Raw genomic sequence first — 16,960 nt, forward strand, 5'->3', positions numbered from 1 at the left:
CTGGAGCAGAAAGGGACAGATATGGTTAAAACGTTGTTAAAGCTTGTGCGCTGTACTTTGATGGATCCTTGTGTGACTGGCCAGCCTAGTCAGAGCCAGAACGGCAGAGATGCTTGAGGTGGGAGGCCCACACTGGACAGAAACCATGATAACATTTTGACCATTCTCTAAAAGATGGTAATCGGCAAAAAAAAAGGGATCATCTACTTTAAACCTATTCTTTCATTCTCTCTTCTGGAACAGGATGAATAAAAGTGGCTGTTACAGGTCTACTCCTCCCACAAATTAAAAAGATATACTTCAGTGAAACAATGGTTCTTGTGAATTCGTTTCTGAAGCTGGGAAGTTCCTGAGAACAGGGATAGGGACAGGGTAGAGCTGTCCACGTGGGGTCCAGTGCAGGGGCCGCCCATGTGCGCAGGGTGTTACCAGAGCGCCAGCCTCTGCTCCACCGCACGCAGGAAGCCTCTGTGGAACTCATAGATGGGGTCTATGTTGGAGAAGAGCAGGGTCATCAGGTCTGCAGGCATGGCATCCTCCTTGACCACGGCACTGCGGAACCACTGCAGGAAGAGTCGGGGTGACCCAGGGACCTTGCTCCTGAGGGTCAGTACCCACAGGACACCCAGCATTGACCCCAGAGTCCCCACTGGGACAGCTCAAATCAGTGCTACAGCTGTCCTCTTGGCTGACCACCCATTTTCACAATATAAGAAAACAATTCTGGGTGAAAAGCTTCAAATGGATACTCCTAGTTTTACAAAAATTGGACGCAATATTCTGACCTTAGATACGCTTTAAGGTATCTTTAACAGAACACAAACACGTACGTCTCATGACGGCCAAGAGGTCCTTCTCAGGAGGGATCCTCTAGCTCTGGTTTAGGTTTAAGAAGTATTAAAGAAGACAAAGTAATAAAGGACTTAGGTTTCATACCACAGTGAGAACTTCTAAATCCTTCAGGTATGTTCGTTCTGTAGCGAGAATCTCCTTCACTATGAAATAGGCCTCATCTGCTGCCATGCTCTGCAAGAAGCACAGACCGTGTGAGCGCGGGTCTGGCGGCCACGTCACCGACGTTCACAACACTCACTTTCTCCTGCTCCCGTTCACGTCACCGTGCACTTTTCACCTGTGATTCCTGAAGGGATTTCCTTCTGAGTAAAAATATAAACCCAGCTGAATCTCCCTCCCATGTTTTTCTCATTTTATGTTATTACTTTTTTTTTTTTTTAAAGATTTTATTCATTTTGAGAGCGAGTGAGCACACGCACAAGAGGGGGGTGGGGGGAGGCAGAGGGTGAGGGACAAGCAGCTGCCCGCGGAGCAGGGAGCCTGACACGATGCAGGGCTCAGCCGAGAAGAAAAATCACTGTTCAAACATCAACATGTATTATTGAAGCCTATTACTGGTTTTGCCGTGAAATTATTGTTCTGATGCCACTGCTAGAGGTGTAACTAGTTAACACACAGATACACACACGTGTATACATGCATATGTGTGACTATCAACGATTGAGTCTAACTTCCAAAGGTCATGAAAACTGCCAAACACTGTACACTCCAACTGCACCCTGTGTTAGAGCACGAGGCTGGCTAACACGCTTTGACTGCAGGGCCAGAGATGGAAATTCTTAACTGTCCATCAGGGCCTCTGCCTGGTGTTCGGATGCCAGCAGCCAAGTCAGGAGCAGGAGGGGCTGCACTACCCCGGTGACCTGGGCCCTACCACACCCAGCTCTTGGCATTCCAGCAGTGGCCAGGCTGCATGCTGCACCTGGGTGGGCCTGTGTCTTGGCCCTGCAGGGCCCCTCCCTATCCCGAGCACCTCAGGGAGCTGCCTCCGTCAAGGTCCACCTCAAAGGCCCCTACTCTGTCCTTTCCCACCTGGCAGACACCTGGTCCTGTTCTATCCCTGGCATGCTCCCCTGCAGCTCCTCCACCAGGCCGAGGACCTTAGGGCTGACTGTCCCTGAGGCCACCATGCAAACATCCACAGAGCAGGTACCAGCCCCAAATAGGCACCTGGAGCGTGCCCAGGAACAGAGGTCCCTGCCCTGGAGCTGACAGTACAGAAGTAAAAGAAGGGGTTGGGGTGGAGGCCCAGAGGCATGGGGTAGCCACAGCCTCTAGCAGAGACAGGCTGGAGGTGAAGGGTGAGGGGAGGGATAAGAGATAAGTGAGCTGGTTACTGGTGGGGAAGGCAAGGGGGTCCTCTGGGGTCTATCAGAGCACATCAGGGTACGCTAGGTCCCCAGGACGAGGCTGGCTGCTGCACTGAGAGTAGCACGAGGGGCTGGGGGTCAGCAGAAGGCCTCTGCACCATCCAGGCTCCACAGCTGGGGAGGGGAACAGCAGGACCCCGACACAGTCTCAAGGTCAAGTTCTGGTATGGGTGGCAGTCCGAGGGACAGAGAAGGCAAAGGCAGACTGTTTTGGGGCCCAAACCAAGGGAAAAAGCTGCCATCCCCAAGGTAAGAGGTTTGGGGAGGAAGGTCAGGGGTCAGGTCTGCAGGAGTCTGGTATGGAAGCTGACAGGGGAGGCTGGGCCAGAGGCTGGTATTTGAGGGCCCACCTCTTCCCTGTGTCCCTGAGCCCAGGTGAAGCTTAGCAGAGGCTGCAGTGTTCTCACAGCGGTGCCACAGGCGCATTCCTCCTGCGTGCCCTGGAGACCACAGCTATGGCCGTGTCCCCTCCACCCCACCGGGCATATTCCACGTGACCCACTCTTCCCACATAATCAATAGCTGCTCTGTCCTAGCGGCCAGGTAAGCCTGCTCTGCAGTCTTGTGATGCTGGGGTCCTGAAAACATCTTGGAGTGCCCACGCCTGGTCCCTGGAGCTCCAGGCCCTCTCCCCACAGAGCGACAACCTCTGTGCTCTCCAATTCTTTCTTTTTAGGCTTTGTGCTGTTAAAACATGACTTTTTCAAATCCTAACTCTGTCAAATCTCTATAAAATGTCACATCTCCACCACAGCTTGGTGTGCCTCAGGAGCTCTCTGGGGTCAGAGCTGGCCCCACGAGGCCCACGTTCATGGTGTGGAGGCTGTGGGCCCCATGCAGCCACGTGTCCCTGATTCTGCACATCTATATGGGCCCACTGTTGGCCTGGGGCTCTGGGTGGGGAGTCCATGCAGGCAAGCCGGCTTCCTAACTGCAGTCCCCTCCACATGGGGTTCCAGAAAGTGCCTCAGCCGAGTGTGAACCTGCAGAAACAGGGTCACCCTGAGGTTCTGGACCCACTTCTCTTCCATGGAGGGTGAACTGCCCAGAGAGAAACACTCAGAAACAAGCCACAGCAGCGTCACTGATGAGCTCACAATTACGTCCTAGTTAGTGACAGGGGACACAAGGAGTGCGGTGGTCAGGAGTGCTCATGGGCAGCCTGTGTATCCAGGGCTGGTCTGCTGGTTTCCAGTGCAGAGAAAGCCTGTTAGGGAACCTCCCAGGGGAGCAGAAGCCCAAGGGCTGCTCCCTGGGAGCCACGCAGCCAGCCCACTCAGCTGCAGGTCGGTGGTGCTGGGCCAGCATCGGCCAGGGAGCAGAGTGCAGCTTCCCGGCAGAAGGCAGCCCGAGAGCCTTGAGCAGAGGGGGACCTTGGCCACTTTCTGAGCCCCACGCAGCACGTCAGCCTTTATACCCTCCGAACACTGTTGGTCCTCATTGATTTCAACTGGAAATCAGGGGAGAAGCAGCAGGTTAAGCGGGACACACTGGTGAGGAGGGACGCCGGGAAACAAGCGGGTACAGGCGCTCCCGACGGAGGGGTCGGCACACAGCCGAGTAACCAGATCCAAGCGCAGAAGCCCCACGGCGCTGAGCTCCCCGAGCTGCCATGGAGTCCTTGGGGGCCCGTGGCCCGGCTCACAGCCAGCACGGAGCGCAGCCGGTTCACCGGCCTTGAAGCCCTCACTCTCAGCGCTGGGGCAAGGGCCACCCCAGCCGTCCGGGAGCCCTCCTGCGCCCGGTGACCGCTTGGCTGCGCGGCTCCAGGCAGGGAGGCGGCTCGCAGGGCTGGAAATGATGAGGCAGCACTGTTGGCGAGGAGAGGAGGCAGGGGGAGCTACGGGGGGCAGAGCCTGGGATCCCCGTGTGCAGGGCCCAGCCACGGCTCGGTGAGGTGCCTGTGGTGCAGCCCCCAGGCTCCCTCTCTGAAGCCCGGTCTGGATGTGAATGCCACGGCCACCCGCCATGACCCTGGTTGGTGACACCCCTATGTTACAAGTCATCACCTAAATGATTATTTTTTGTAGTACAGAAAAGTACAAGTTAAAATTTAGTTCTTTACACAGCTTTCTAGCCATTTTGTTTTTGCACTAATAGTGAGCTAACCAGATGGTCATTAGGTTTCCAAAATAAATAAATAAAAACATCCTCAACCCAACCATCTTGGTGCCAAATACGGTGTCCGAGCAATGAGGACGGAGACCTGAGGGGTGGGGGCTGCAGGCCCTCCACGTGGAGCCGGGGTCCAGGGACCCCTGCCCTCGCCGGGCCACCTCACATGACAGCACGCCTTCTGGCTCAGGGCTTGCTCTCTCTAAAGTGGGGCCCAGGAAGGAGTGTGTGCTCGGAGGGCTCACCAGTCCTCCCACTGGTCCACCCCACCTCTCAGAGAAGCTCACGTGTCCCACACACAGTGGCCCTCGGCTAGACTCTCTCTTTGGCCACTTCAGGATGAAACCCATGGCATGACAAGGCGTTCTCCATGTCAGCTCCCCCACGTGACAGGTGCCTGTGAGATGGGGTCCCATCTGCTTGCGGCCATCTTGCTTCTCAGGGACCTCCTCCTCCCGCATGTAGGGGGATGGATGCTCCCTGGGTCACCACGGTCCACAGCCCATTATTTCAACCAGTCTCTTTCCCAAACCTCCAAATGCTTGGCCCTTTGTCCTTTTTTGTGTGCCCTCTCAGAGAGCTGCCTGCCCGGGCTGCCTTGTCCATGTCACCACCACTCAGGCAGGGGGCACGGGCCAGGAGAGCGGGGATGGCCGTGCGATGGGTGTCACTGCCTCTGGCCAAAACCTCGTCCTTGAGCTCGGACGCTCCTACCTGCCAGCCTCCCAGTGCGTGCCCTCACTCCTATCTCCGACAACAAAGAGAAACCTGTGGGCATCACCTCAACTTCCTACTGTAAAGACACACACCTGACACATCCCTCCTCCCCTGCTTCAACACTCCCCAGCGCCCCCCCCCCCCCCCCCCCCCTCACCCAGCTTCAGAACCCACTCACCCATGAGCCCAACAAGATGGGGTCCCTGGTCATGCTCCCTCGGCACCTAAGCCTTCCCCTCCTCTCAAATACCCCACTGTTCAAGAGAGTGCCCAACAAGGTAGGGAGGGCAGGAGGCTGAGGGCTCCCCAAGGCCTGGCCATCCCCCCACATCCCCACTTGAAATCCACAGGTCCCAGGAACTGCCGTGAAATAAGGAAGCCTGCCTTTGCGCAAAGGTAGCTGAGAAGTCCCAGGTGATGTGCGGCTCTCAGGACAGATTTCACTGGGGGAGCCAGCATCCCCCGCACAGAGCCCGCCCTGCCCGCTCAGGCTTCCCTGCAAACCGAGTCCACCAGCAGTAAGCTGTCTGCTAGGGCAGTGCCCACCTTGTGTTTCGGCTCCTCCTCGCTGTCCATCCTGGCTCCGCCAGCGTCGCTAAGGACAGGGCTCAGGAGGGGGGATAAGCCCTGCCCAGCTGGGTCAAGAGTCACCTGAGACGCAGGGCTCAGGCTCAGTGGGCTCTTCCGGGTGGAGGGAGAAGGCTGAGGACTCTCCGTGGAAAGGCCTGGAATTGAACGGGGCGGGGGATGGAGCGAGAAATGAGAAAGGTCCACTGCGCTGGCCAGACACCAGTTCTTACCGCGCTTTAGCCAACATTAGCCTAATGCTACCACCAGGTGCCTTCTGGTAGGAGTGTAAACAAAGCCTCGATCACGTGCAATTCTCTATGTGACATAAGTGAGATGAAAACAGGTTGGCGGCTGGCCAGTCCAAGGTCAGGGACCAACCACAGGCGGTTTGGACACCCAGGGCTCCGTGTGTCTAGAGGTTTTCCTTTGCTCTACACAGGACGCAACCGTGATAAAAGCAGTGGCGTTCAGTGTGCAAAGCAGAAGGCGCGATCAGAGAGGGCGTTCTGTGGACGTTCACGGAAAGGCAGACGGCAGAGGCTGGACACGAGGCGTCCAAGCGGGGCTAACAGATCTGAAAAACGGAAGTGTGCTTTAAGGTCACACTCGTCACTTGCTCATTAAAAAAAACTGGATCACATAAACTCACTGTACTGTTTTCTACTTCTTTGAATTTTTCATGAACAAGGATTTCGTATTAGTTTTCTAGAAGTATACCTCAAAACCAATACTTTTTTTCTTCTTTAAATAATGTTTGCTTCTGACTAGGCAGAAGCCAAAATTCTGCCAGTTCCGAGACGGCTGCTGCTGAGACCTACCCCGTCACACATTTTGTCCTAAAGGAAATCTCTTATCAAGAGTGAAGTCTCGAAGGGTTATTTCTTATGTTTTTCTACGGGAAATCAGTAACTGTTCCATGCCACGTTTTAAAGCTATCCTTACAGCAGAGTTTTATACAAGAAATTACCGGCCTTAGAAGCTATTTATAATAGAAATTTACCTCAGGTTTACAAACGGACAGCCGTCCTAACTCCGCAACTCCCATGATTTCCGACTGCGACTGAGTGAGCACACACAGTGCTGCACAGAAGTCACTGGACTGGAGCCCCCGGTGCCTCCCCTCCCCACCCACCGCTGGCTTCGAAGCACGATCCTCTTACGCCCTAGTCAGACTTCAAATGCAGTCGCCTACAGTGACAGTTTATAAAACCAAAACTTGGCTTATTTGGCCTAAAACATGTACGTGTGCAGGCAGGCAGCTTAGCGCAAAGGAGCTCCTTGGAGGACACCGCTGTGCCGAGCGCCTGCTCACCGGACAGGCATGAGCACCGGCGCCAGCTAGCCCTGCACCACGGCCAGTGGGCTGCAGGGAGGGTCCTTATTTTCACATTGACAAATGCGGAGCTCTGGAAGGCTGCACTGTGCTGTCAGGGGTCCCGCCCAGGGCTTCTGGGGGTGACCTAGCAATGCTGTAACAACAGAGCTTTCCTGCAGGATTTCGCGCAGTGAAAACATGAGCACACACTCACTGACAGTGTAAACCTGGACAGCGTTAAGAGTGTGAAATTATTAACAACCAGTTTATTAGAATCTGCTTTTATTACACATTTAAAATACGCTAAGCAACCTGAAAATCACATGGAATTCCTTTGTCTCCCCTGCCCCACAGAGTGCAGGAGCCGAGGGCTCTGTTGGTCCCTGCAGCGCGGAGGACCCCCTACGTGAGGAAGTGGCAGGTTTCCAAAGATGAGCTACTTACGATTCATACTCCAAAACCCCTTTTGTCCCGAATAGGCCCAGAATTGAATAGAGATCCTTTTACACACAGAGAATTCAGAAAAAAGTCCAGAAGCTACTAGCAACAGATCTTATTTTTCAATTGTACCATTCAAAGCATGAGACCCGATGTTTCACACGTACTGGTTATGAAAATAAGCTAAGTTCACTGTTCCAATCCGTCCCTCAGTGCCCTACAAAGCGCCTGCCTTGAGGACGGGCAGTCCTACTGCAAGTTAATAGTGGACAGTTTCCCAAAAAGCAGCTGCAAACTTGACTTTATGTTTAAAGAGTAGAAGGTGGAGCTCGAGGAGGTGGCCCCCACTGAAGCGTCAGGAACAGGCTCCACGGGCCGTAGGGCTGGCAAACAGGCCATGGCCAGCGCAGGCTCGCCGGGCCATCGGATTAGAGAATGCAGCTTCTGATAATTGCCCCTTTGGTGATGAACTTGTGAAAGGAGCTGCCCCTACGGGTAGACTGCTCATTTGGAATAAACTACTGTGGTTCTAGGGAGGTTCAAAGTCATCTTTGACATGATCACTGCAGACACTTCACAAAAATCATCAACTCATAATTTAGTGAATAGATTAAAAAGTACCACAAACTGCCATTAAACATGTTTTTATTAAATCTGTCAGCTACAGCGAAACATTATAAATCACATCTACTTCACATTATGTAAACAGAGACCCTACCAGACAAAGTAAATCGGTGGGGAGATAAGTTTTCAAGCAAGTGGCATACGCATGCAGCCCGTCTACACTCGAGGCTGTTCGGCGTGTGCACCCACGGCCCCATGCCCTACCCTGTGTGGGTCAGCCTTAACATCACGGGTGCGGTCAGCTACGCACACACTGCACGGAGAGCATAGGTGCGGGCCGCGGCTCTGCAGGCGTGCGCCCCGAGAGTGGCAGAGTCAGCGGTGCTTGAGGCCGCGGCTCCGGACCGTGCAGGGCAGTGGGGGTGCAAGGGCACTAACGTTAGAAGCTCCCTGCCGCAGAAAACCCTGTTGACACTGACAGTGCATACCAGAAAGCAGGTCTTAGGATTTTTAAAATGCTAAACATTGTTTTAGATACCACAGAATACATTTAGTCGTAACTGCCATGGAAAGGAAAGAATCTTAAATATTTGTAAAAACAGACTCCTGTGTCCAAGGTCCTCTACCAAAAAACTGCAAGAAGATTTTTCTGAATTACGACAGTCCCTACCATCGAATCCACTTAGACACAAAGGTGATAGCCTCCTGCCCCACTCCAGCATCGAGAACGACCGATTCCTTCACTTGTGGTCGAGGAATTCTTGGAAATTCTTCAATTTCCAGCATCCAGTTATTTGAAACGGATAGAGACAATCTAGTTATGTTCTCCTGAACTCCACATTCCTGTTGGAGGGGGTCCACACCGCCCAACCTGTGGTTCAAGACAAGCTCTGCGCTCAAAGGGGCGAGTTAGAAGGTTTGATCATCTTCAAGGACACACATTTAAAACATTTCAAACTGTCAAGAGTAAGCAACTCTGACAGGTGATTTTATTTTCAAAAATTTCTAAGTATTTGTCTTATAATTTTTGAAATGTCATTTTTAAAAAAGCACAGTATTATCCTTCTACGTTCACCTTTACTTCATTCACCTAACTAGGTGGTGAAAGATCAACATCACAGAGCAAAATCGGAGCGTATTTTCATTTCATACCATTAAATTCTTTTTCAAAACTCTGTAATAAACAATCTTGACAATTTTGCCTGAGGTGGGAGAAGAATCAGCTTTGGTTTGGGAAGTTCAAGGTCAAGTCTGAAGGTTAACATGCTAGCAGGAAGTAGGATCTAGAAACTCCCTCTTTGGCCTGCAATGGGTGGTTGATTCTATGAAAGGAAAAAGCTAAACTGTATCAAGAACCTAGGTAAATGTGAGCTTCACAAGTTAGCAGAAAACTGCTTCTGGCTCCACTTTTGGACTAGGATGTCACAAGTCACTTTTATCCAAAATCAGGCTCAACAATAAAAGCAGGAGGAAGAAAAATGGCTGGTATGCGGGGGTACAGATGCTAGTTCCCCTCTCTCTGTTATCGCAGGCCTCCTCTGCCTCATCTCTGCCACCTGCCAAGTGGCACGGCAGGGTCTGACCTGTGCCGCACCCTCTCCTGGCACTGGGGGCTCACCCAGGGCCTCACCCACAAGGCTGTGAGCAGGTGTCTGGCACACAGGGCCTGGGGGTGCGGGTGTGGCTGTGGTGACCTGAACTTCAGAGGGTGACATCAACACACATGGTGCCCCCAAGAAGCATTTTCAGGCTTTCCTTGCTAAGGGATAAACAAGACTCTTCCCTTATTAGGGAAAATATGTGTTCCAGCCTACAACAGTCACACCTGGGGCTGTCTGCCCAGGTCAGTACCCGCAGGCGTGCAGTCCCCTGCGTGTGGGCTCTAACAGAAGACGCAGCTTGTCTATGCGGCTTCAGAACTACCAGAGCGACGGGGGCAAGGTACCCCAAACACACTACCCCAAGAAACTAAAGAGCCTGCAGGTGATACTCATCAGGAAAGAACTGTAATCTGGGCTAACAGGATTCAAAAATAAGAGCCATATAGTTTTTGCCGTCGTAACCAGTCAGCCCAGAGATGGAATGGACAAAAGAAATGCTTTTGAGCAGTTTCTTGAAATCCGGGTTTGTTAATGAAATACCTCCTTGGGGAACTACTCATGTTACCACTTCACCCTGAGCAGGGGCACCGGGCAGAGGGCGGGGCCCGCGTGTCGTGGGAGGGAACACACATGCCCATGATGCACCGTCCCCCACGTGGGGAAGTGACCAACCATGCAGGGTCCGGGAAGTCTGCGCTGACGGGCCGCCGCCGCCACCACAGCACCCTGCTCTGGCCTATGGCAGGGCACAGACACCGAGCTCCAGCAGGAGCTCACTGCCACGTGCCTCCTGCCCTGATTGTCCTGGGTGCTCGGCACCATGGATCCCCAGAGGAGACCAGCACCCACTCCCAGGTGTCTGCGGCTCAGAGTGCCCAGAGAGGCCAGGAACCTGCCCCCTCAAGGCTGGCAGCAGCCACTGACCAGGAGGTGGGGGCAGTATCCACCACGCTCCAAGGCCTGAGTGGGGCTGAAGAAGTGTAAAGGCGAAGGCTTGTGTTGGCCAAGTGGGAAACTCAAGTTCAGAATGGGGGTAAAGACCTGATCAGAATGTGAGCAGCTGCTACACTTTGGGTTGGAGATTTTATAGGGTAGACTCTAGCTGATGGGGGAAGAAGGGCAACAATGTTCTCACCTTCAGAATTAAGCAGCCAACAGCAAGTGTTCTGTGCGCGCTACCAGCCAAAGGACAGCGCCTCCACGGGCCACCACCTCAGAGGCACGGGGTGGGGCCAGAGCACAGAACACAGCCCCCCCCAGGTCCGCGTCTGCACGCTGGCCGCACGTGTCAGGCCTGAGCGGAAAGCCCCGAGAGTGAGCGAACGCTGCAAAAACGCAGGACACCTTCCCCCTGCTGGCCTTCCACAGGGACGTCACCGTCCACACCTGAAGGAAGTCCATCTGTACAGCGTCATGGTGTCTGTCTGTTGCTCAGACGCCTATGAAGTGGAAGAGGCGTCAGTGACGAGGTTGTGAAAACATTACGTAGCTGTTTCGGGGATTCATTTAATATGTGAGATGATCTTCAATATATGTAAGTCAAAACTATAAACAAGGAGGGGGAAAGGAAGCTAGAAGGTCCATTTCAAAGTTCATAGTCAATATTTCCTTATTTTATTGAATAAACAAATTCTGAATTAGTATATATCTGCAATTTCAGTGGAAAACAAATGTTGTAAGGACCAGGCAACATCACTGTTTCCTGTAGAGAATGAATAAATTAAGTGCGTAAGGAAGTGCTAGTCCCTTTCTTCCACATTTCCTAGGGGAGGGTGGATGCTTTCAGGTAAAAGACAGCACCCCAGGACACCTCAGGCATGGCCACGGCGTGGAGAGGGGCCAATGCGGCCACCTGCGCTCTGGCATGACAAGCTCCGTAACTTCAAGACAAGGACCAGAGCAAAACCCCAGCAGAGTGACCCCTTGGCCCTGAGAACATGTACTAAAATTCTAAACCATAAGTGCCCAGAAGAACGGTCACATTGTCGTCTGTGACGTCACTGTTCTAGAAATGGGTCTCTTTGTTGATGTTCCATGAAGCAGGAGGGGTAAGCGTACCTTGAAGACTACAGGCGCTACACCGAACGTCACACAAACACACGCACACAGGGACGTGGCTCACGCACTGTGTGGGTACCACGGGACCACAGCCACAGCGTGAGGGGTGCTCACAGTGACTCCGGCAGGGCTGCCCATGGAGGAGCTTGTACCGAAAACCAAAGGATGACTACACAGCGTGATTCAGAAAGGACTTTGTGAACAACACAGGGGAACGACCTGGCCAACAGAGCTACAGATTTCCCCCTGAACGGTTTGAGGTCTTATTTTTATCGTCCATCCATCTACTGTTACTATTATTTTAAAAATGTGTGTTGTCACGGGGATAAAAGGGACAGCATGGGGAATATGGTCCATGGGACTGCCAGGAGGTTGTGTGGGGACACAGCTCACGATCAGATTTGTCCAATCACTGCTGTACACCCGACACCAATTCACTCTTTTGTGTCGATCACACGATTGCACTGTGCTACGTGGAAAGGGGAGTCCTAACCGAATCTCATACTTAGAGAATCCCTCTGGAGTACAGAAGAGCCGCACGTCCACACCTGCGATGTAAGAAGTTACACAGTACACAGCATTGGCTGTTTGAGTGCGGTCAATCTCACTAAACCGAAACTTTACTGTTATTAAACTTTAGATACTCATATACTGGCTTACATAAAATACTTGGACTTGGGAAACTTAAATACAAAAATAGGCTTGATAACTAATAAAATAACTAGTCTGCCTAGAGCAGGTGGGCTCTGTGAGGCAGACTCACCAGGGGCAGTCAGCACTGTCTGTGGCAGGGCAGCTGTCGGCCTGTGGCCCCTAGGCTCCCGGCTGTGCAGGGCGGGCGGGCGCCCCTCCTGTCGGAGGTGAGGCCTGCGTCTGGCCAAAGAGGGCAGCACGTTCAAGGAGAAAACTGTCAGCACTCAGCTTTTCAACTGCACACTCAGCAAACTGGCTCCGGACGTAAGACGTGCCGGCTACCACTCTGCATGTCTGAGATACGAACATTCATCCTAGAATCCGGCACGCACAGAACCACTGCGCAACACGAGGGCTTCCGCAGACAAGGCAACTGTGTCCATAGCCATAAGCAAACAAAAGAAAGACCCAATGCTGCTTCAGGAAGTACTGACCCTCAATCTGAACCGTCCCAGAGGTCTCAGTATTTATGGTAAACCATCTCTTACTAAGATAAGACAGAATGTCGCTGCCTAAACTGCCTGCTATTCGCAGCATTAAGTGTCCTTCGGGCTCACTTTCCGTGGTCTCTCAAAAATTTCCTCCAGGTGGGGGTTACGATTCACCCAGATGCAAAAGGGGAGGGAGGCACGAGCGGCAGGCACCTCCAAGGAGAGGCACGACTGGTTTCCAAGTAACTGGCTTCCCTAGAAAGGGAAATCTGCAAACTTAAACGTATTAGAAAAGAAAAGAAAAGCTCTTACAAATGTCTCCAGAGGAATCTGGATGTAACGCCCGCTCCGGTGGTGCCCACGGAGCGTCTGAGGCGCTGGGCTAGCGTCAGAGCCGTGCTGCCCCATGTGCTGCCCGCGTGTGGAGGCCCCGGCCACATGGGGGATGTGGGGCGATGGAGGGTGTGGGGGAGGGTGTGTGGTCCAGGGTCCGTGCAGCTCTGGGCCCAGCCTCCAGAGAAGCAGGGGAGGGGCAGAGAGGTGGTGGCACAGGCAGGGACACGAGCCAGGACCAGGGGCCCAGCTTCTCCCACTGGCACGAAGTGGGGGTCTTCTCAACAAGATGAGATGGGAAGAGTGGTCACGGCCACGTGCAGTGAGCGGATTGTGTCTGGAGCCCAATTTGAATACACTGGGTATTAACAGGCACTTTAGGCAACAGGGCGAATTCAAGTACGTCTCTTGTATTAGAGGACAACAAGGGGTTACGGATTCTGTGACTGTAGTGCCATGCGAGGAGGTGTCCTCGAGCTCCAGAGGTGCACACAGAAGTTCTGAGGACAGTCACACACGAAAGTGCTACAGCACCAAACACGGAGGAGAAGGAAAAGGACGGAGGCCATGCACAGGGTCCGCCTCTGGGAACGCTGATGGATGGGGGGTGGCAGGGCTGTGTTTGCTCCCCGTTCTGCTTTTGCATATTTTGCAAACTTTCTAAATAAAAAGCTAAAAAATGAACTCCAGAAAATGAAGTTTCATTGAAGAAACAACAGCCCTTTACAGGAAGGCCCGGCAGAAGCTGTCGGGAGAGCAGCGGGTACTTAGAACCTCCAGGACGAGAGGGTGAGGAGGCACCTGCCGCTGTGCACAGCCCTGGCTGTGCCAGGGAGCAGGGCTGGCTCAAACCCACCCCCGTGGGGCCTGCTGCCCAGACACTGGACACACGACAACTTAGGTTGGCTGAGGGCAACGCCAGGCACATTCATTAGAAGAGAGGGAGCCATTCTGACGACTAAGGTCTAGGAAAAACATTGCACACATAACAGCGAGTAACTCCTCACTGCACAGATCCAAGGTGGTTTGCTGAGTGACACCAAGGGGAAACAAAGTGTCTGGAACATGCTCTTCCACCCCGTGGTTCCTAAATGTCCCGCCCACTGCCCCTCCCCCCAGGTCACGGCATCTCTCCATAGACACTAGTCAGCCGACACGGAGTGCCACGACGCCTTCACACTGCACGGAGGGCAGGCCTCAGGGATAAGGGGTGGGGTAAGTGAGGAGGGCACATGCCATGCACTGGCCCCCTGACCACAGTAATGAGACTGTGGCGTAGGTTTAAGCAGCTACAAACATGGAAAATCTATACATTCATTCAGCAAAAAGCCTCTGCTGGTGTCCAATCAACACTGATGACAAAAGGAAGATTGTGCTCCTGCAACAGACGGCGGGCTACTCGGTGTGCGCTCACGTGTCCCCAAGGCAGAGCATTCGAGGTCCTGCACACAGGAACAGAGGGGAGGCCTGTAGTTACTGAGGGACATTTAAGAAACTTAGCCTTTAACACTGCTCCACTAGATGGGACCAGAAGGAAAAAGCTACAGATACCCAAAAAACAAAACTGTGGACTTATTTGGCAAAGTCAACAGTGTGTGTCCAGGCTTCTCCTCTGATATCCACAGACGGGGACAGTCTGTGCCGTGGGCAGAAGCCCTGACTTCACAGTGGTGCAGGCCACGGCACTGGCAGATGTCCCCGCCTGGTGGGCAAGGCCACCTCAGCCCATCTGCTCACGTGACCTTTCCCAAGGCCTCGGGAACAGACACAGTCCATGACGGGGTCTGTTAAGAACAGCTGGGGACTGTGTATCATAAGCCACCTGACCTGAAGGAAACGACATTCCCACAGAGAGAGAACACAAGGCTTTGACATGAGCAGAGCTCCTGGGGTGAGCAACCCACTCCCTGGGTCTGAAGGAGACAGCTCTGGGGAGAGCTTGCACACCAACCCTCAGGCAGATTGATGCGTCTGGTTCTGAAGAAAACAGTTCAAACTTACATTGCATTTTAAAGCTTCTCCAAGCCCACTAACTAAACACAGCACTACATCTGAGTCTAAAGTTAGCGGACGAAGCCTTTGGCGCAGAGAGCACCCCGGGCCGTGCCAGGGACCCTGCCACGTGCAGCCGGAGAGCCCGGCAGGCAGGAAGCTGCGGCCTCCACGGCCTTTCCCAGGGTCTGGGTTCTGCAGGGCATCCTTGAGATTTCGTGCGGTGGCTGGACAAATCAAACAGAACCCCCACCCCCGTGAAGCATGAGCAGCAGGAGGCATAGTCCACATACCCCATTAAAGGTCAGTGTGAATCAGAACCGTGGAACATTCAGCATGTATAGCACCAGTTTTTAGTTGAACCAAAGCATATGCCAGAAAAATAAAGCTGTAAAGACTAACTGATCAGTCCCGAGCCAGAAATACTTAACTATCTTAAGCCTTTTAACATCATTCTAAGCAAAAGTTTTATCCTTCAACATTCAAAACAGATAATCAGAGGATTAGGAAAAAGAGGAATATCTAGCCCCAAACACAGAATCCCTTCCTATGTCTAAAAGCCAACAATCTGCGCTCACTGCACTTGGGTGTGTGGCTGGGTCATCCCGTAAGGGAGCCCAGCACTGGTCAAGACGGGTTTTTATCTATCCGCTCTCCGGGAGTCAAATTCTTTATGCTCTGCAAATCGAAAATGACTCTCTCTCCACTCGTCTGCGCAAAAGGGTTGCTGAAGAAAAGGCTCACGTCTAGGGGGGCCCCGGCCTCTGCACCCCAGGAATCTGTGTCTGTACTGCTGGAGTCCTCAGCTGTGGTGGGTGGGTAGCTGAGCTGCTCTAACTGGTCGATTATGTCCGAGAGCTGGAAGGCTGAGCTGGCCTCGGAGCGGACCGAGCAGGCTGGGAAGTTGGCCATGGAGCTGGCCTCAGACTGATTGGCCGAGCTGGGGGTACGCACAGACAATCCACCGTGCAGTGGCAGGTTGCTGAGGGAGCTGTTCTCGGACTGGTTGTTCCTCAGCGAGCTGGTCTCCGAGGGGCTCAGCAGGCTGTGCATCAGGCTGGCTTGTGCTTTCACCTCAAACAGCTCGGACGTGTCTGAGGGGTGCACATCGCCACCAAAGCCACCCTCTCCCTCAAATCCAAAACCGTGTTCTACACGCATGTGCATGGCGTCAGTGGGGTACCTGCCTGGGCTGGATGGGGCAGAGCCTGGGTGAGCACAGGAAGGAGCCTGTGGGGCGAGAGCACAGTAAGGGAAGGAAAAGGCCTCTGAGCCTCCGGCGAAGAAAGAGATGTCTGCCGGGTCATCGTCTATGAACTCCTCAGACACCTGTAGCCGGGTGTTTGTCAATGTGAAAACAGGCCCCCCTACACTGCCCTGCCGGCTGTGCGGAGGCTCCCCTGTGTGGGGTGCTGAGCCCATGACCAAGCCACTGCCACCCCCACCCCCACGGTTGCTTTTCCCAGAGGCTCTGCGCTCCCTGCCAGCACCCCCTGCGTCTAGGTCTACAGTGGTGTCGTGACTCCGCCCCACAGAACGGCTGGGGCTACAACTCCTGACAACACGACAAAACCCAACACCTTGACAAGGCTGCAGCGCAGGGGGCCCGGGGGACTGGGCCCATCGGGTGTCGCTGTCGGCTGCTGCTCCGGTGCTCCTCTCTGCGGCTGGCCTTTTGGCATCAGGAGCCTGGGGCTCTGTGAGGGAGCCACTGCTGTCTTTGAAATCGGGTGGGCCTCGAGGGGCCAGAGGGGATGTAGGAACCGAACAGAAGGAGGCGTTTGTTGAAGATGGGGACGCAGAAGTCCTCATGCCCTCGGTGAATGAGATGCTCTGGGGATCACAAGTGAAGAAGAAAAAAGGAACACATAAAATTACAAATTACCATTAGAAAGTTGCAGAGCTAAC

The 16,960-nt window shown here is 53.5% G+C and overlaps 1 protein-coding gene across 3 annotated transcripts in view; it reads right to left on the reverse strand.

The window, feature by feature from the left end:
* Window positions 1-16,960, reverse strand: part of FARP2 (FERM, ARH/RhoGEF and pleckstrin domain protein 2) — a 105,804-nt gene that overhangs the window by 17,331 nt on the left and 71,513 nt on the right. For all 3 annotated transcript variants that reach the window (XM_040637999.1, XM_040637989.1, XM_040637993.1), the window contains exons 13-16: window positions 16,633-16,885; window positions 5,604-5,782; window positions 937-1,026; window positions 430-563 (exon numbers count right to left, since the gene is read on the reverse strand). In XM_040637999.1, the coding sequence (XP_040493933.1) occupies window positions 430-563; window positions 937-1,026; window positions 5,604-5,782; window positions 16,633-16,885 (656 nt within the window). The remainder of the gene's footprint in view (window positions 1-429; window positions 564-936; window positions 1,027-5,603; window positions 5,783-16,632; window positions 16,886-16,960) is intronic.

This window comes from Ursus maritimus, unplaced genomic scaffold, assembly GCF_017311325.1.
Source record: "Ursus maritimus isolate PB19 unplaced genomic scaffold, ASM1731132v1 scaffold_1, whole genome shotgun sequence".
Classification (NCBI taxonomy): domain Eukaryota; kingdom Metazoa; phylum Chordata; class Mammalia; order Carnivora; family Ursidae; genus Ursus; species Ursus maritimus.